At 42.0% G+C, this 19,985-nt stretch overlaps 1 protein-coding gene across 8 annotated transcripts in view; it reads right to left on the minus strand.

Annotated features, from left to right (window-relative positions):
- Znf827 (zinc finger protein 827) overlaps positions 1–19,985 on the minus strand; it is a 172,885-nt gene that overhangs the window by 13,855 nt on the left and 139,045 nt on the right. For all 8 annotated transcript variants that reach the window (XR_001234441.1, XM_005386658.2, XM_013515315.1 and 5 more), the window contains exons 9-11: positions 5,930–6,067; positions 2,786–2,957; positions 1,594–1,760 (exon numbers count right to left, since the gene is read on the minus strand). Coding sequence is in view for 7 of the 8 variants with exons in the window: in XM_005386658.2 (XP_005386715.1) it covers positions 1,594–1,760; positions 2,786–2,957; positions 5,930–6,067 (477 nt within the window). In the remaining variant the exon portion in view is untranslated. The remainder of the gene's footprint in view (positions 1–1,593; positions 1,761–2,785; positions 2,958–5,929; positions 6,068–19,985) is intronic.

Below are 19,985 nucleotides of genomic sequence, written 5' to 3' on the forward strand. Positions count from 1 at the left end.
CCGCTGTGCCGTGTGGTGATCGGGAGGCAAGCGTGTATCGGTCAGTCGTGAATGCGAAGCTCCCATTAATGACAAGGGACCCTAAGTCTGGCTTCTTTTTTGAGCCATTAAGCTTTCTATGGTTTCCTTGAGGTGGGCTGGTGGCGGGGTAGGGGGCTGTGGCCCCCTGGAGGTTCAGGCATACACTGCAGTGAAGGAGATTAGAAGAAGGAGGGTTTAACAGAAAAGAGAAAAAACTGCAGTTGCAAAGCTAGTGGAATGGGAGAGTCTGGCCTTGGCCTCCATTAGCCACTCCAGAAATGCCAAATTTAATTTGTCTTCAGCGTGGGTTTCCCAGCTCACCTGCTGCCCACGGTGCTAATGTGGTTACGGTCGGACAACCGATTGTAAAAATAGCACCTTCTCACTCAGCCTAATGACTCTCTGCAGACCTCCAAGTCATAGCTGCTCAATTTACTGACAAAAACAAGCTTTTATTGCTGTTGGCACCACAAGCCAGAGCGGCCGGAGAGACACAGAGACCTCGTCGGCCGTGCACATTGCCAGCACAAGTGTCAGGGACATCCTCGATCCCGGTCCTTCCAGAGCTGGTGATGGGAGGGGCTGACCCAATGCCTGGTGCCCACAGTTAGCCACATCAGCGCCTCATTTGTAAGAGCTGCAAATGCCCCCTATTGACTCACGCGGGTGTCATTTGTAACCATCACTTTGTGAAAAGTCAAAATGTTAACGTCATTAGATGGAAGACGTTAACCAGGATGGCAAGAGGCTTGAATGAAAAGCAAGCATTGGCCAAGTCTTGTTAGATTTGTTTCTGAGAGAATCTGGTTTCTTTGCCCTCAGCAGATGGGTCATGCATCATGCCAGTGAGTGTTAGGGCTGCGGGTTCCTGAGAAGGGAACAGAGCCTGCAGGATGAGGTGCGCAGCTCCCCAGCAAGGTGAAAGAGAAAGACTCAAAACCAAGTGCTGTGTGGCGTGTCAGGACCGTGGGGATACCGAGAGCAGCTACGGGACGAAAACCATTACTTCCTGTTTCTGACGTCACTTCCTGGTTGCTGACTTTGGATGGAAAACCTCACTTCTGCTAAGCCTGTTTCTCCATCTGTGTGTTGTGACAACAACAGTATTCACCTCAGGGTTGCTATGAGGCATATGAGCAAGCCTAGGACAACAAAGGAGCTTAGCAAAGCCAGGCCTGGTGGCGCACGCCAGTAGTCCCAGTACTTTGGTATGCTGAGGCAGGAGGATCACAAGTCCGAGCCCAGCCTGGGCAACTTAGAGACTTAGCAAGACCCTGTTACAAAATAAAAAATAAAAAAAGGACTGGGAAGTAGTTCAGTGAGAAAGCACCAGTTTCAGTCCTCAGGACTAGGGGAAAAAAAGAGCTTAGAACAAGGTCTGCACCACTCCATAGCCTCTGTATTTGGGAATCTTTCAGGTGAGGGAGGCCCAGGCTGAGCCAGGCTTAGCATTATGACTACAGGGCAAAGGTGAGGTCCACGTCTCATGGCAGCAGTGGTGCCTCTGCCACGAAGCAGACACTCGGGGTGCGGGGTACGGAGTAGGGCGGGAGGACCGACAGGAATGGTCACCTGTGTGCTTGGTGCCAATGTGAGCCTTTATCTCCGCCTCCTCCATGGTGATGAAGTCGCAGGCAGTGCAGCAGATGGAAAACATCCACTGCTCCTTGTCCACGTGGAGTGACATGTGGCTGACAAACTGCACGTTGAGCTCGGTCTCAAATCCACACACGTGACAACTACAGGAAAGGAGGGAAGAAAAGAGGGAAGAGAGAGGAGTGAGACATATTTCTAAATGTGCTCTACTCATTTGTATATAGCACTCTCAAGGAAACTAGAGCTTTGCATACATTTTCTCTCCACCAGAGGCTATTGGGCTAGAAAATTCTGCTTCTTGGGACCCCTCTGAAGCAGTCGCTGTGCCAAAGAGATTAGGTGCCAGCATAATATGCCAGTCCCATACGTGTTATAATGATGCTAAGTAATCATAAAGTTAATTAAAAACTACAGATTCCAGATGCTATGTGTCTCCTAACTGATTCCCCTGGGCCAAGAGACGCAGGGCAGTGGTGCCAAGGTATCCGTACTGGTCCATCGATAGCTGAGCACGCTGCCCACCCCGGAGTTCTCTCTGGCTCTAACCCTTCCCATGTAGCAAGGCAAGTACACACAGGGTGCCCAATGTCACACCTATTGGTGACAACTCCTGCTAGATGCTGGCCATCCACAGAGATGCTTTGCAAAAACAAGTTCCCGCCAAATCTCTGGCACAAGCTCTGGGGTTTCTTGGGACCGAGCCAAATATCAATTCAAGGTTGACAACGGGAGCGAGCAACACACAAGGACTAAACCAGCGGGCAGTACGTCATTCCTTCCGAGCACTTTCCTGGGAGTTCTCAGGTGTGTTTTTTCTTGTTTTTTCCTCACAATTTGTAGGCAGCACAAGGTGGTCAGTTACAAGCGTGGGTGCTGCGCACACCTCATGCTACTCATCCCTACAGCCCTGGTGCTCTCGGGAGCTCCATTCCACAGAGCCAACGCCAATCCCATTGCTCATTCCATTAATTCTACCAGGGCCACTCATGCCAAGAAAGCAGAATGTGTAACTGCAGAGCTTAATCTAAGCAAAGAGCATATTAAAAATGAAGGCCAGCAGATGACTGAGGAAAGAGGTTGGGTGACGTGAGGTCCCGAGCGGACAGGCAGGAAGTGTCAAAGCGGGAGCCTGAGAAACTCCGACTCCCCTGCTCCGTCCTCGACTCACCTGTAATAATAAGGGTGTTTCTTCCCGTCACTGCCTTCAGAGGTGACTGCGCTGACAATGTCCTCGGTGTCTGTACTCACCAGCTTCACAGAATGGACGGTCAAGTGCTGGTTCAGATTCGCACGGCACTTAGCAGCATAGGGGCACAAGTGGCATTTGTATTTTCTTTCCTCTGGGGAGGAAGGGACAGGAAAAAACCCAGACTGCTCTCAGAGAATGGAATCTCAACACCTGCGAGAGATCACTTACGCGTACCAAAGACAGGATGGTTCAAGTGTCATTTCAAATGGGGACGAAGGTCATGCTTGGAAACCCTAAGTATCTAAATCCATATCCAGCAGTTCCTGCCTGTATTAATATCTGCAAAGAAAAAGGAAGGTCTCCCAGGGGACTATCTCTGGGACAGATTTGGTAGGAAGCTTGAAATTTGGGGTTTTATAGTGACCAAACCAAATCCTGATTCCAGGTCGAATATGGAAGCAACATGTGACACTGTAACTCAATCAAGGGACAAGGCTAATGCCTCCTGAGCCATTCCTTGGCGTTCTCATGTTTATTTGTCCTCAGATCTTTCTTTCCTACATTCTGCTTTCTCCTGGCACACACAGCACTCTTCCCTGACAAGGTGAACACCACAGGTGTTTAAGGAATACTGGCAGAGGCTGGTTATAATCCCAGCACTCTGCGGGGCCAATAAAGGAGGCTCACAAGTTCAAGCCCAGTCTGGGCAACTTAGCGATTTAAAAAGACCTTGCCTAAAAATTGGAAAAAAAAAAAAAAAAAAAAAAGGCCTGGAGAGAGAGCTCAGCGTGAAGGTCCTAGCTTCAATGCCAGGACTACCACCATAACTACACACACACACACACACACACACACACAAATACTGTGAGTGTGTGGGTGCCTATGCACCCATGTCTGCCCCCATCTGTCATTCATGGGGCGGGGTGATGAGCCCTGGGAGGAGAGAGAAACAAGCATTCACAGAACTGGAGTAGAAAATCATCCTCATCATCTTCCCCAAGCTCCAGGCCTGCGTTAAACAACAAAGAAAAAAAAAAAAAAAAAAAAAAAAAAAAAAAAAAAAAAATTAAAGGAAAAATAATAACTTGTGTGAAATAATTTAATTGGAAATTTTCATTTCACATAAATAAAATAAAAAATTTCAATTAATTTCTTAATGGAAATTCTCTCATAAAACTGACTAATGTTTCAGGATCGTTTCCAGAGTAGCATTCTGAATTCATTTGATTAATCAAGCAAATTAAAGTACGAGGAGCAGGCTTTGCTTTCATCGTACAGATAAAGGTAGCAGCAGAAGCAGCAAAGAACGACCTCATCTTCTATCCCTACTTCTTGGTGTTTCTGGGCTTGGCCTACAGGAAACACCTGTTTTATTTTCTCAGAAAACCATGAGGAAAAGCGTTTCTACAACAAAGTGTAGGTGGTCTCCAACATCTGACAGAACTCAGAGAACAGGTGGGCAGTGAGGATATCATAGAACCCTTCCTTTTTCCTTTCTTCCTCAGGCTTAAGGAGAACAGTCTGTTTTATGGTCATCATCTACATTTTATTGTTCATTTACTAATTCCTTAAGATGAATGCTGAATTTTTTTATTTTTGTCTTCACTTCTATTCAAAAACATTTAAGTTATAATTTTCCTCTGGCCAGAGCTATCCCCGTTTGCTCTAGTTATGAATAGGAAGTGTTCTTTTTAATTCCTTCTTCATGTCTGGTATTTGAATTTTTATTGATCCAATTAAGTAAGCCATTTTATTGATCCTTGGCTATTTTAAATTTCATTGAGGATGCTCAGGGAATGTGGCCGATAAAACTCCAGTTGTTAAAACATGTTATAGTTCTCTTTGTTGCTAAGTATATGACTAGATTTTGTTTATAGCAGAATTTAGCCACTTAACAGTTTACCTTGAGTGTCACTTGGGCAGTGTGTGTTTACATATTGACTCTCCTGAGTGTTGTTTGAGGTGTCATTTCAACCAGCATTCTTATACTGAATACATTTGCTAAAATTGTTGTTTTTATATTTTCTGTTACATTATCTTCTAAAAATTAATGAAAAATATAACTCTCAGTTATCCTGTTTAAATACTTGGACTGGTAAACAGTTAAGATTAAAAATACTGAAAATATATAAAAGGAAAAAATTCATCCTGTTCTAATAAAGCTCTTCATCTTGTTTTATTCTGGCTTTTTTGGGGGGCGGGGTCTTTTTGCAGTGCAGTGCGGGCTGGCCTTGAGCTCACTGTGTAGCCCAGGCTGGTCTCAAACTCGCAACAATCCTCCTGTCTCAGCCTCCAGAGTGCTGAGATCACAGGCATATACCACCACCCCTGGCCTATTTTGCTTTATTCTGTGTGATGTACAAAACTTTAATTTTTCATTTTTTGTGTATTTTGTAGAAATAAGATATACAGTATTTGGGTATTTTATAAACTTGATTTAAAATGTGAAGTTTGAAATATTTGATTTTATTGATCTTCTTTGGGGGGGGTGCTGGGGATGGAGACCTGAGTGTTATACATGCTAAACACTTCCTTTACTGCTGAGCAATATCCCCACTCCTTGTATTTCCATGTTATTTTTCGTTTACTATTGATTTTACCTTATGTGTTTTGGTCTTCACTTGTTTTAACTCATAGGGTTTTTATTCCCTCTTCACTCCTTATTTGTTTGGTTGCCTTCCTTTTCCTGACACTTATAATCAACCACTCTCTGTCCATTGTCAGATGTAGATAAAGGCGGAAACTGCTTCTCCACCAAGGATATTCCCCCCGCCCCCCACACTGCTCTCATCACAGTAAGGAAGTGGGTGTGGTCCATTCCCTGCATCTTTAAGATGAGATCAATACATCCTCTAGAGAGCCCAGAAAGTTTACCCAGATGTGCCTATATGTTCACCTTTTCTTCTGCCCCTCTTGAAATCAACACACTTTTCAATTTTTTTTTTTTTTTTAAAAAGCCTTTCCAGGGTTTTATTTAAAAATGCCAGGTAAAAAGGCTGGCAAAGGTCAGATGAAGCATGCTTCCACCAGTTCTGTAACTTCTCTCGGAGAAACACGACTTCCTGATAATGGAGAGGTTAGGGACAAGGCGCAGAAGGGCCCATGGCCACGGCCCCCACTCACCTGTGTGTAGCGAGAGGTGTCGGGACAACGTCTGCTGTCGGCCAAACACTTTCCCACACACATCGCAGGGGAAGAGCTGGTCATTGAATTTCCAGGACGGCAATCCGTTTCCTGCCTCTAGGACTATCTTTTCTGTTTCTGGGGCAAGAGAACAAAGCATCATGAAAAACTAACAAGGCGACATGAACAATTTCATTTTAATCAAAACTGAGGGCTTCACCAGAGACTTCCTAGTGAAGGTGACTAGTAACTACAAACAGGTCCCAGGAATTGGACTTCAGGCTCACTTTCTGACTCTGAGAAGACTATCTATGACAGCTGCGGAGGCAGGTAGGGTCCAATTCCAGTCATATCTGCAGTGCTCTCTTTCATCACTCCGGGGCTTGATAGCACTATGCCCAGTATGCAGTAGGTATTCAATTAGTACTTGGTGAATGAATGAATGGTTGAGTTGTGTGCTAAAATTCCAGAGATGCAAACTCTTGCCAACAAACAGTACATACAACCTTCTAAATCTTGGATTCCAGTGTGAAAATAAATGTTCCAGTCCTTCGAAAGGAAATATTCTTTCACTGCCCTTGATGACGCTTTGCTCTATGTTCTATGCTGTGCAAAATTCTTAACAAGGGATTATACTACCCAGACTGAGCGATGGCTACTGCCTGCTGCTTCCCACAAGACTCTCAGTGTGCGACTGCGCAACTAGAATTTCCCGAAAAGTCTCATAGCATTTGGGAAAATGATGACTGCTGTGAGTTGTGTGCACATAACTCACAACGGTGAATGAAACAAGTGGACATTAACACACTGTCTTCTTATCTTAAAAATGTATTTTCTCATTATCCTCCATAGGTTTAACTTTAATTTTCTTGCCCATATTTCTTTTCCATGAGCTGTCATGGATTATACTATAAACACCCCTTCTGCAGACAGTGAAGGAGAGGGGTGACAGAACGCTAAAAAGAAGAAAGGGGATATTTCCAAGGGAACATCGGTCTGAAGCTCACTCCCAAGAACAAGACAAGCAATCCGCTGAGTTAATGTCTCATCCTTCATCTCAGTAAATTATGGTGAATCTTCTTAAAGCACAGTCCGCACACCATGTGGCGGTAATTAAATAGCAGGGAGAATTTTACACAAGATCCAAGCAGATAAAAAACGCTCAGACCACTGGTCAGAGACAGCAGCAGAAGAAAAAATATTATTTCGCACAATTTAGTTAGACTTGTCTCCCAAATACAGTCACCACCTGTATTTGGATGAGTCAACTGGATCAATTTTCATTTGAATGAAGATCTGCCAGATAGTGTTATCTAAAAAAAGAAGAAACAAGAGGACGTTTGGAACAGGGGAAGGATGGTGAAATTGCAATAATGTTTGCTGTGAGGTGCTTGCCAGCAATTCCAACACTGATAAAACACATTTATTGATTTATCTGTGTTTGTTAAAACTTAGCTCTTTGGGCCTTGGGGAGAAGAGCTACTAGTCTTATGCAAGCACAAAGTAAACAAAAAACTTCGGAAAAGCCAGGGGCAGAACTGGGGGGAGGTGTAAAAAAGGGAGGGAACAGGACGATTGGACTTCTAAAGACAAGAACCACTCTCAGAAGACTGTCCTTGAGTTCAAGCCATGGGCATTTCAGCCAGGCAGACAGGAGAGGGTATTTTAAGTAGTTCCTTTTAAGTGTGTAATCAAAACAGTGCTTCAAAGGAGGATGATAGCAATAATTATAAGGAGAGGTCAAGAGGGTACAGGGTCTTCTAATACACTTCCAACAAGAGCAATTAATTGGGTCACAGACCCAACAAGTAGGTGCAATTAAAAATAAAGATGTCTCTTAATAATTTTTTCAAGTATTAGTCATGTACTTGAGAAGCTCAAGCACCATAAAAAGTCCATTTCCCTCCATGGCCTTACAAAACAATGACAACTATGGAACTTGTCAGAAAGGATTCCATGCAGCTATAGTGAGGCTGGGAGAGTTGTGCTGCGGACACCCAGGACAACACCCCAGCTGTGTGCCCAGGTGCCAAGCCTGTCCAGGGCTCGCTCCTCTTCCCCTGGACGTTTGCACTGGCTACAGAGACCCTTTCTGCTTTCCCATGAAGGAATGTCTTTCAGTACATCTAAGCAGTCACCAAACATTGACAGTCTTACCTCATAGATCTTTCTGGACCTCATGCCACACCTTAACTGAGTCATCATTTTTCATCAAGCTGTTGTAAAACCCTCCAACACAGCTTCCAGATGACCACGCCCCTCTCCCTTCCAGGAAATCCTCCTCACTTCTCAGCTTGCAGACAGAGATTTTCCAGAGCACAAACATAACATATCTTGTCCTGTATTCCAAGGCTCTCTGAGGTCAAACTTCTTTCCAAGACCACTGAGGCCCTTCCCGGGCTCCAGCCACCTCCCACCTTTCGCTCTCTGCTTCCCCTCTTACCACCCCAGTGCCTGCCAGAAGATCTACTCTACCATTCCGAAGCAAACTATTCTCTTATTAGCCATTGCTTTTAAACCAATTATTCCCCCATCAAAGCTACTCCCCATGCCACTTCTTTTATACAGATAACATCTGAGAACTCTCAAGCCAATCTCAAATTTGTAAACTTCACCTTCTTGGAAAAGCCTTCTCCAATTCCCCAGGCAGAATTAGTTGCTTCCCCTTTTGTCTCCCAAATAACTTGTATGATAAGAATACTACCACTGCATCATGTTACAGACTGTATCATTTGTTTATACAGTGCTATAGTTACAATCTGGGATGTCCCCCAAAGTTCCAGTATGTTGAAGGCTTGTGGCCCTATGATGAGGTTGTGGAACATTTAGGAAAGAGGCCTAGTGGAAGGTAAGCAACTGGGGATATGCCTTTGAAGGCATACTGGGATCCTGGTCACTCCCTTTTCTCTCTGCTTCTTGGCTGTCATGAGTTGAGCGGATTATTACCACCCTACTCCTTGCCATAACGTGCTGTTTCGCCAGACCCAAAGCAACAGCGCCTAATAACCATGGACTGGAACCTCTCAAACTGTGAGCCAAAATAAACCTTTCCTGTTTATAAGCTGATTATCTCAGGTATTTTGCTACCGTAACAAAAAGCTAACACACTATCTTCTGTGTCATACATCTCCTTTATTTATGTTTCCACATATCTTTTTTAAAATAGAGGACACAGCACAGCTCAACATGCAGAAATGATTATTATACATGTTCACTGGCCTCCCTTCCCTGGTAGAATATTGAGTCATTGGAAGATGGGGCTCTGCATTTGTGTATACTCAGCTTTAGTGGTATGCATAATAGTTGCTTGGTATGTATCTGTTAAATAAATAAACAACTAGATGAAAGGAGCCAGGTGAGACAGGGAAATACACATCATTCTTATTTATAGTAAGAATTACTAGAAATTTATTAACATTAAGGCTTATCACCAATTCAGCATGAAAAATTAGGCTACCTGCCTTCTGAATAGGTGTCTGAATTCAACCCCCAAAATGTGCATTTATGATTCGATTAGTGGAACTTTCAGAGTCCTGAGTCACACCCTCAAAGATTTTACATACTTATTTCTCAACAGTAGTGAGCTACAAGTTTTTTGTCTTTAGAAAATCTTTGTGGCAGACACTGATTATTGCTTAACCTACTGGTCATATCCAATTTTCCTCCTCCCCTCCCCTCTCCCACTGTGAGGGCAGCTGAGGCAGTCATGTGCTGAAGTATTGGCCAATGAAGAGGCTTTTGCTTTCCCAATAAAAGGAAAGACACAACTGGGTGTTGGTCCTCTGTTCTTTGTTTCTTGCCTTGATCACAGAGGAAATTTCTGGGATTATGGCAGCCACTCTGTAAACATGAGGTAAGAGGATGACAGCCAACTGCCAAGGGTAGGGGAAAGGAAAGCTGCAAAGAAACCCATGGTCCTTGACAGATATTTATTGTTTTGTGAGGAAAGTAAGTGGTTGTTTCAGCCACTCTGAGGTGGGTTTTCTATTGCTTATGGCATTCTTAACAGAAACTCCCTATCATAGGTCTTCAGACTTTGGAGATTAGGTTTCGGTCTTTGCCAACCTTTATTTCCAAACCCTAGCGTCCTTTGAGGAACTATCCATATGCACAACCAACAGCAGTAAGTGTGCAGCCAGCAGAACAGATTTCTATCTTAGTTATCATCTTCTGTTCTGCTTTTAAAAAACATTATAAGCTTACTTTAGATTCTTAGGGAATTTGCTTTTGGAAATGTTTTACTGAAACATAATATATGATAGAAAAATACACATATCAGTAATTGCTTTTGAATCAATTCCAAAGTCCCCAAACAGCTTAGAATATAGGTATCATTTTAACAAGTTTGCTTTCCTCATCTTTCTTCTCATATCCCCTAGTATTTGTTTCATTATCCTAAGTAGCTCTGAATAGTTAAGATCTTTATTTCTGTTAGCAAAATGCTTGTCTAACCTTTTTTATATGGAGTCTTATAGGATTATCTCCTACAAAACATTTGATTTCTTATCATACACTTGTATCTGATTCACAGAAAACTCATAAACTCTTCACTATTTGGTAATATGCAACCAGGTAATCATAAGTTTTCTCTCTACTTTTCCACCTATCCTCTTTGCTTTGAATGTCATTTGGGGCTTTCTTAAGAAAGGGCTTTTTTTTGTTGTTGCTGTTTTTTAATTTTTATTATTGGAGCTGAGGGCTTCATGCATACTGAACACATGCTTCACCACTGAGCTGCATTTCAGCTGACTTTTTGTTTTAAATGAAACAAATACGTGTACAGGAGCAAGCACTTTTATCCCCATAGGAGAGGTGGAAAACAGGAATAGGGTGGTAGCAGAGGCACCTTGTCTTCAGTCACAACACAGATTTCTCAACTCTTCCTTTTTATAGCAGGCTCTTCTCCTTATTCATGACACTGAGGCTTAACTGGCCAACATACAACCCAACAAGCAGTGCTTAGGACCTAGTGATTCAAGGGTCTGTGTCTCATTTCATGGGTAAATCCTGGGAAGATGAAACCCATCTGGAACCCTTCCAATGAAATAAATCCATCTGGCAGAACTTGGGAGGGAGCTCTATCAAACTCTCCTGGGCTGTGTATCAGATGGAAGACAGGACCGAGATATCTTCAAATCCAAGTCCTTTCTTTTCATGAGGATAAAATGAAGCATTAATTCCAAGACTTCTCCCATCCCAGGCCACCTCACAATTTGCACATTGTATGTAACCAAATAACCATCCTGATCAAACCTTAGTTCAAGGAGGAATCTTAATGATCATCTTTTTAAAGTTCTCTTCTTGCATATAAGGAAATTGAGACTAAGAGAATTTAAGTAACTGCTCTGCTAACCAGGCTGGTGACTAGGAGAGCAGACACTGACCCACGTCTCATTCAAGCTCCTCCACCCTGTAAGAAATCAACAAGCAAAAAGTCTACAACAAGCAAAAAAGGGATGTTTCTTCTCCTGCTTTTTGGCTCTGAGTTTAATATTCTTGGTTATAAACGGCATGTGCAGATTTGGCAATGATTCTCAGACGCCAGGATTTCTTTCCATCTCCCTTCCTGCAAGGGTCAGCCTAGGATATTTCCAGACATAGAGAAGGTAGGGACTGTAATATGCTAAAAACTAGAATAAAGAAAGGTTAGGAGAAAGAGCAAATGGGAACGTCCTAAAAGTTAATTATCCTCTGAAGAAAACTGGTTGCTACTGAAGAGAGCTCCCTTGGATCCCTCATTGTCATTTGGGGAACATTTTTTGTACGAAATGAAAAACAAAGAGAAATTCAAAAAAACAAATCTTAGAAGCAAAGGAGAGAGAGGAAAGGACTTTCACCGGCTGCCTTTCCGTCTTAACAGCCTCTGGCCTCACATCCAGTGCACCTCGCTGCTTTGCTGGGAGATTTTTCTGTGTGGGATGCTGTGCTCCCTGACCGAACGCCTTCTCCAAGAGCCATCTCCCAACCTGATTTTGGCAGGAGAAATGTTGAGAGAGGAGGCTTTATTTGGTTAAAGCTGTGAGCACAAGACTGGGCAAAAACATGATCTCAACGCATAAATAACTGTCCCAGATCACTACAGCCATGTTGGCTGGTCACTGAAAAGAGGCTCGGGGCTTTGGCCCGTTTCCATTGTGACGTATGGTATGGTGATCAGTCCTCTCATCAACAAGGCTGAGGAGTCTGGAGCAATGACTCAAACTGAGATCCTCTGAGGAGACTGAAAGCTATCAGGTCACTTTCCGGGCAGGGAGCGTACGCTTTCTGATTAGACCCTACCACTTCTGGCACTATCCTCTGGTCTCCCATGCTCCACCCTGCCTCTGATTAAAACAAGCGCCCACCTGCTGAGGCCAACTTGTGAAGCTGAGTTAGTTGTAATTTATCTTCATTCCTGTGCTTGCAGGTTTTTTTATATCCTTTTTAAAAAGTGTTCTAAAGGGTTCATTTCAATGTAGGATAACTTGCCAACATCCACTTTTTTGGTTCGGAGGATCTATCTTGAAGCATCAGGGCTACACTAGGATAGTGTTCACCATGCAGATGACTGGTGTGGGTGACTCACCCCGTTATTTCATCTATCACTAGTGACCCTGTACAAGGTACCAGAGGTGCTGTCATGGCAGTTCTGAAAGACTCATTAGGTTCCCATGACCACCTCTTTGCAGTTTTTGCTGTGACAAATTTCCCCTTTAAAGACCATTGCAAACACTCTCTCAAAGTATGCGATTTTATGCTGGCCAAGATGTCAACTCAATGAACTGCCAGGATAGCAGTGCAGCAATGGCTTTGTCAATCTGTGGCTAATTCAATACACTGGGTGAAGAGTCTTAGGCATAGAAGAGTTCCCAGCCTTGGTCTTTGGGCTCTTTTCAAACTTTATGCTTAACAAACTTAGCAAAATATCCTTTTGCACTATACTTTTGGAAGGTATAATCACAGGCCCTGGGAAGATGAATATACTTCTCTGAAAATTTCCACGCAATAAAACTATCCTGTAGACTTTGGGTGGAAGGTCTACAAATTCTATTTCACAGAATATCAAGTCAGATAGAGAACCTGGATATCTTCAAATCAACCCTTTCCTTTTTATGAGGTCAAAATGAAGCATTAATTCCAGGACGCCTCCTACCTCATGCCACCCCACAGTTTGCCAAATTGAGGTTAGTTTCCATAGTAACTAAGCCTCCATCCTGCCCCAAACCTTGGTGTAGAAGGGACCTTAACCATCATTATATTCAGTGTTCTCACAAATAAAGTGACTGAGACTGAACAAACTCAAATGACTTCCCAGGAAACCTGGCTAGTAACCAAGAGAGCATACACCAATCCACAGCTCACTCAAGCTCCTCCAAGACATAAGAAGTCAGTGCTAAAGCCTTCCACAAACAAGTTTGTGCAACTAGTTCTTAGCAAACGGCTATCTCTGGTGTAATATCCCAGGAAGGCTGGGTGCCATTTTCTGCTACGTGCTGGGGACAGTTAGCCTCAATAAATAATTGATGATTAACTTACAATCTTTTTAGCTGGTGAACAACCATGTGTGGTCTGCATCTGATTCTTTACACAGGTCATTTTCAATTGATGGAAGAAAACTTGATCTTGATTCCTCTGGTAATACACAATGGTTAGAACCAGGGACCCCTAATTCCAGTGAGGCTGAATTGTAGAACTTGTGATCAAAGGACATCCAGAAGGAGACTGCCAGAATCTAGACCAACTGATGTCTGTCGTCTCTATTTAACTTAATGTTAAAAAAAAAAAATCTATGCATAAAAATTGGGATGTTTCTTCTACATGTTTCTCCCATTTGTATATACTTCCAAGACCAGTGATTCCTCAACAAATGCATATGGAATAAATGGGATAGCCACAAACCCATGACCATGTTCACGGTCCTGAATAGCACCCTAATTTTACGTTGCAACATGAAAGCAAACTGAAAATACTGACTGGAGTCATATCTAAAGGACCGTGCTTGCTAGCTACTTAAACAAGTGACCATCTTTCTTCTTAGTGGTGATGATAGTCCTAACAGATGTCCTCAGCATGTCTGGTGTTGAGGACATTTCTAAATCTTTGGTAGAAAATCATTAGGCCTAAGAATTGTCATTTCTTCTGTGGGTTTTTGACACTGATGACTGCTTCAGTATTTAACAACTACATTTGTTTTTAGTGTGGCAATGCATCCAGTTGCACACACTGTAGTTCTTCTCAACTTTCAGTGTTCTTAGGGGTTGGCCATGAAGCACAGCTCTGGACAATGAGATATAGGCAGAAATTTCTGCAGAGAGATTCTGACTACCCCATCCCTCACTCCCCCAACAGTTTTATAAAAAGGCTTTTTCCTTTGACTCTGGGCTCCTCCCCGTATAGGTGTGGAGGTGATGAAGCTACGTTTCAACCACTAAGATGAAAGCCACTGGTAAGGGTGGAAGAGCAGAAAATTAAAAGCCTGGATCCCTTCTCAAACAGGTGGACCAGCCTTAGTATACTAGGCTACTTCTAGACTACTTCTAGCCTTAGCATCCTAGGCTATAGTAGCATACTGTCTACTTCTAAATTCCCTAGTATGAGAGCAAAACAGATCCTCATTTGGCTAAGTCTCTGTGGTTAGGCTGAACATAGTGTAATTCTAAGAAAGACTCCATTTTTGGCTGTTTATCTCCATTATGGAAACAATAACAGAGCTTCTTAAAAGTACATTAAAGAGGCAGTGTATAACTAAAGCAATGTTTTATATTTATGGAGAATTTACCATTTGTGCTAGATACTATACTACTAATTTCCACATTATGCCTTAGACATTATTATTAGCATTCCCATTTTATTGAGAAAGAGAGAAAGAAAGGAAAAAGAATATCAGGTTCAAGGTGGCTGAGTTTAAGGTCACTTAGCTGCTAAGTGACAGCCTGTCTCAAACTCAATTCTTTGTGATTCAAAAGCTCACACTCTTATGCATTTGTTACATTATACTACTGACGAGGAAGATCTAACAGTTCTAATTTATTTCTTCAGAGAAATGTATTATAATCTGGATTTGTCCCACTTTAAATTTTCTTTTATACACTAACCATAAGGAAGTAATAACACCTCTGATCACCCTCCCACCACACAGGCACATGGGATTGAGCCCAGGGTCTTTGCACTGGCCTACATATCCATCCATCCATCCATCCATCCATCCATCCATCCATTTTATTTTATTTTTGAAATAAGGTCTCACTAAATCACTAAGTTGCCCAGTTTGAGCTCAAACTTGAACTCTTTTTGCCTCAGTTTCCCAGAGTGCTACAATTATAGGCATAAACCATGATGCCTGGTAAATCACGTACAGTTTTAAGAAGGCTTTACTAGTGCAACCCAAATACTTTCACAGGCCCTGCTTGGAGAAGGAATTGTACAATTCAGAATTTCTGCCTCTTCTGTTACCCACCTCTTCTCTGTCCTCTTCCTACGTCTTTACATCTGGCAGACTGTTGCATGCTATGGTTTGGATCTGGAATGTCCCCTAAAGGCCCATGCATTCAGAGCTCAGTCCTCAGGTCCTCAGCTTGGTCCCACTGGGAGGAAATGGAACCTTTATCTTTTACTTCCTGGCCATGAGGTGAGGGGCTTTGCTTGCCACTTGTTTCTGCCATGATATACTGCATCCTCTCCCAGCAACAGGCCCGCCTGATCACATATAGGAAGCTCTAAAACTGTGAGTCGAGATAAACCTTTTGTCTTCATAAATCAATTACTTTAAGTATTCAGCACAATAACGGAAAGCTAACACAATGCACAGAAAAAATCTGCATGCCAATTATACGACCCTGTATTAAGTGGTTTTTTTTTAAAACTCTTCTCAGTGCAGTGAACCCCTGAAGTTTGAGGGAGGTATGCTCCTAGAGCACCTATGAATTCTGAAAAACTGCAAATTTCAAATATGGCCAGAAAGATGCCTATTTTTATAGTTTAAATATGCTATGTCTCCCACAGTTATGTAATTTGATGTAATAAAATACTGTATTAATTATCACTGAGCAAACAGGAGAATTTCTTTTTTCTCTTTACTACTGAGCTAGGTGCTCAATTTATATTTAGTGAATAAATAAGGGAGTAAGCAAAGAGAAAAGGGCAAACAACCATGGTTAAATAATGAACTTTTCTGGGCTCGAGGTATATGGCTCAGTGGGAGAGTACTTATCTAGCGTGGATGAGGCACTGCGTTCCATCCTGAGCACTGAATTTCCCCTAAATGAAAACTAACCAAACAATAACAGACCAAACCAACCAACCAACCATACAGGAAAACCTCTCCATCGTACTCTAATGAGCTAGGGATGTAGCTCAGTGGTAGAGTGCTTGTCTATCACTCACAAGGCCTTGTGTTCAAACCCCAGCATCTCAATAAAATGAAATCATAAAAAATAAATAGAATACTCCAAAATTTGAAAATTCAGATTTGTTAAAATACCTTCTACAATACTAAAATTTTAATGTTCATTTACTCCTGAAATTATGTGATGTGCTATGAGCCACACCTACGGAATATCTTTTAAAACAGTCAATGTTTCTTTTTAAAATTCACGTCACAGTCTTTTCCAAATATTATTCAAGTAAGCCTCTAGAGGTCCTGCAGCTCCCCTTAGTAAGCCTGGAATCCACCGGTATTCTCAATTATTCTATTTTTCTTTTCTTATGGACAAGCTTTGATCATATCAACCATTCCTTTAAAGATTTTTAAATTTTCTAAAAGCCCTTATCAGCTCCTAGACACTGCAATATTCTTGTGTGATTACATCCAGTTTCAGATTTTCAGTACTACTCTGCTCTCTCTGCTCCTAACCTCATGAATTCTATATTAATACAAAATATAACTATTCTTCTCTGCCTTTCTTTTGACCTTGGGTTTTAGCACATTCCACAATACCCGTTAGCTGATGGGAGATTTAACATTTTCAGGCAACACTGACCAGAAATATTTTTTTGTCTTGACTCAGGCATACTATTTATTTGATTAAGCAGGATTAATGTTTTTATACAGTGAGGATTTAGTTTTTTCATTTTTCCTCAGGTGGGGAATCAGAGACACAGGATGGGAAGTAGTTTGTGTCTTTGTCCCTTTGGCTTATAAACAGCAGACATTTACTTCCTGTAGTTCTGGAGGCCCAAAGTCCATCTGCTCATTCTGCCTTCATAGTGCAAAAGAAGTTAGGAGTCTCTCTTTGGGGTTTTTTTTTGTAAGGGGACCAATCCTTTTGATGAGGGCAGTGTGTCTTGACCTAATCATCTCGCGGAGGCCCGCCTTCTCACTCCATCACCTTGGCAGTGAGGATTTCCAGAGGTGAGCTGTGAGACGGTGCAGACACTTACACCACAGGATGTTGCTACGTAGCAAGGAGAGGAAGGAAGGCATTATCAACATTTTCCTAGGGAAGTATGTCATAATGATGGGCAGTTGGTAACGTGCTACCAATAATAATTAACACAGTTGGTGAACATTGTTTTCATAAATAAAATAAAATAGGCCACCTCTACATTTTAATTCTCAGTAATTGAAAGCTGTGAATTTAGATGTAGGTAAAACAGGAATTAGATGAACAGCTAAGATTCACTTAGTACTTATTTGTTCTGGGTACAAGTTAAGGAGGTTGTGCCTATATAGGTTAATTTAATTTTCATAAACAACACACTAAGGCCTATCTCATTATTATCCTCATCTGAAGGATGAGAAGAATCAAAGCTCAGAATGGCTAAGGAATGAGCCTGTTCTCACATAGCTGGTAAGAGGCATGGCCAGGATCTGAATACAGGTGTTGTGGTTTATATCTAGATGTGTCCCCCAAGCCTCAAGGGCTCATACATAGGTGGGGCTTCTGGGAGGTGACTGGACCACAGGGGCATGACCCACTCATGAGTATGTAGCTGACTGGCCTGGCCTAGAAGGGCTTATCTCTTCCCTGATCCTCCCTTCACACTGTGTCTGCTTCCTGGTTGCTGTGCCATGAACAGCTCTTGCAGAGGCCATGGAAGCAGACAACTGTGGACAGAAATGTGAGCCAAAATAAACCCCTCCTTTCTTAAACTGTGGGTGTTGCATATCCCATCTCAGCAAGAAGAAAGTGACTAAGGCACGAGGATACTCAACTAGGAAGAGTATACACTGGACAGCATGCCTTTAGGTGTGCGCATGGGCAGGTCACCCACTTGTGACCTCCTTTTATCTCTGCCTCACAGTAGAAAGAGACTGATAGCTGCTGGTCTCAAGGTTCTTTTATAGGCTGATGACCTCATCTGAGCCTAGTGCTAAAGAGGTCAGTGTCCTGTGTTCAGTTTTTCCTTTTTGTGGGTGGCAAGTGTCACTGCATTTCATGGCCTCAGACCAAAATACAACCCTGTCAGATGGTGTGAACATAAATGTGCTTATTGAAGAATAGAATGTGGAAGATTTGATATAAATTTAATTGTACTCTAGACACACTTCCTACTAACAAGGAGCTTGAAGATCTGAGCTTATATGCGAAAGTCAGTGCTTTACTGTTATCAATACAAATGAAACAAAATTTAAGCTGGTTTTATTTAATCACTTCAGAATTCAGACTGGGAAAGAGTAAAAAATGAATTTTTGGCTCATACAGCAGAAATGTAAATATCCAACAGCCTAGGGATATTTTTAAGTAACAGATAATAATCTATGGTATGACTTCAAAGAAACTGAGCAAAAGGAGAAGAAATATATATATTTTTTAAAATGGCATTTCCTTTCCATTTCAGTTTTCAAATTGAAAAGGAAATCAGGTAGATTAAATACTGAAATGTCCATGTAATAGTTTGGTTACAAATCAAATTATTAAAAGATCAAATAAACTTGGAAATATGGAGAGATTATCTTTTTCCAACATGGAAATACAGTATGTTCTAGTTATTTACCTGTGTTGCTACAGACTGTGTGTATATGTATTTTCCTTATGCATTCTAACTAGGTTATCATTGAAAGGATTCTTTCTCGTCCTAACTCAGTATGTAGATCTTACATTAAATATTGCCTGACTTGATAAAGCTTCACTAGTTATGAGCAAAAAAGAGGAAACATAGAGTGATGCATGATATATGCAAAGTAAAACAAGTAACTTCAGCACACAAAAGGCCGCGAAGTCCCAGCCTGTGTGAGCTGCACCATTTTCCATAATAGAAAGCCACCTTCTCTAAAGACGGTAGTGAAGGTTCAGCACTCCTTGGCGATTTCATCCTGGTAGAATCCTTGCCTCCCCTTTTGTGAACTGGGAAGAACTGGGGGAAGAGGTACACTGTTCCTCAGATTCCCAGAGAACTGAGGGTGTGGATAGGCTGTTTGCCTGAGGGCATGCAATGAAATCCAGGCAGAGAGTCACTCAGAAGCCTCTTCCTCTCTCCCGCACTTCCCCTACATGCTGAAAGTGCAGGTCCTTACTCATACCAAACACTTTGCAAAACTAATCAGTCTTCAAGGCGTACTCTGTATTATGGAACATGTACTGTAGTGGAGAACAGATGTCACCACAAGAATCTTATTTTCTGTAGTTTCCCAGTTTTGGCGTGTGCGCCTTTGTAACCTTAATGTTGCATGAACAAAGACTTCTGCGTTTAGTATTAATATGAGAATTCACAAATCCTCCTTCTCGCATTGGAACACTGCCACACTGTCTTTCAAAGACGAATGGCTGCTTTTTCAGCATATAAATTTGCCTCAAGGTCCTGTTGGTGTCTTCTGAGCTGAAAATGTGGTCACATTCTAATCTTATTGCAGATAATGTCAGGCAAAACTCCTAGAGATACCATTTCCCATTTTAAAAGCACACACATACCTAACACTTGTAAAGACTGATGGAAAAGCTTTTTACCTGTCAAGACCCAATTTGTGGAGCTATTTCAAGTAGAAACCAGTAACACCCACAGCAGGACAGAGCACCGAATAACACCAGATCACAAATACTGGTCTGGCAAGGAACCATGTAACTGTAGGTTAAACAGTGAGTTTTCAAAGGTGGCTTTCACACAAACTAGTACATTTATTTCTTCTTTCAAAATAAAG

The sequence above is a fragment of the Chinchilla lanigera genome, unplaced genomic scaffold (genome assembly GCF_000276665.1).
Source record: "Chinchilla lanigera isolate Chin_1 unplaced genomic scaffold, ChiLan1.0 scaffold00027, whole genome shotgun sequence".
NCBI classification, from domain to species: domain Eukaryota; kingdom Metazoa; phylum Chordata; class Mammalia; order Rodentia; family Chinchillidae; genus Chinchilla; species Chinchilla lanigera.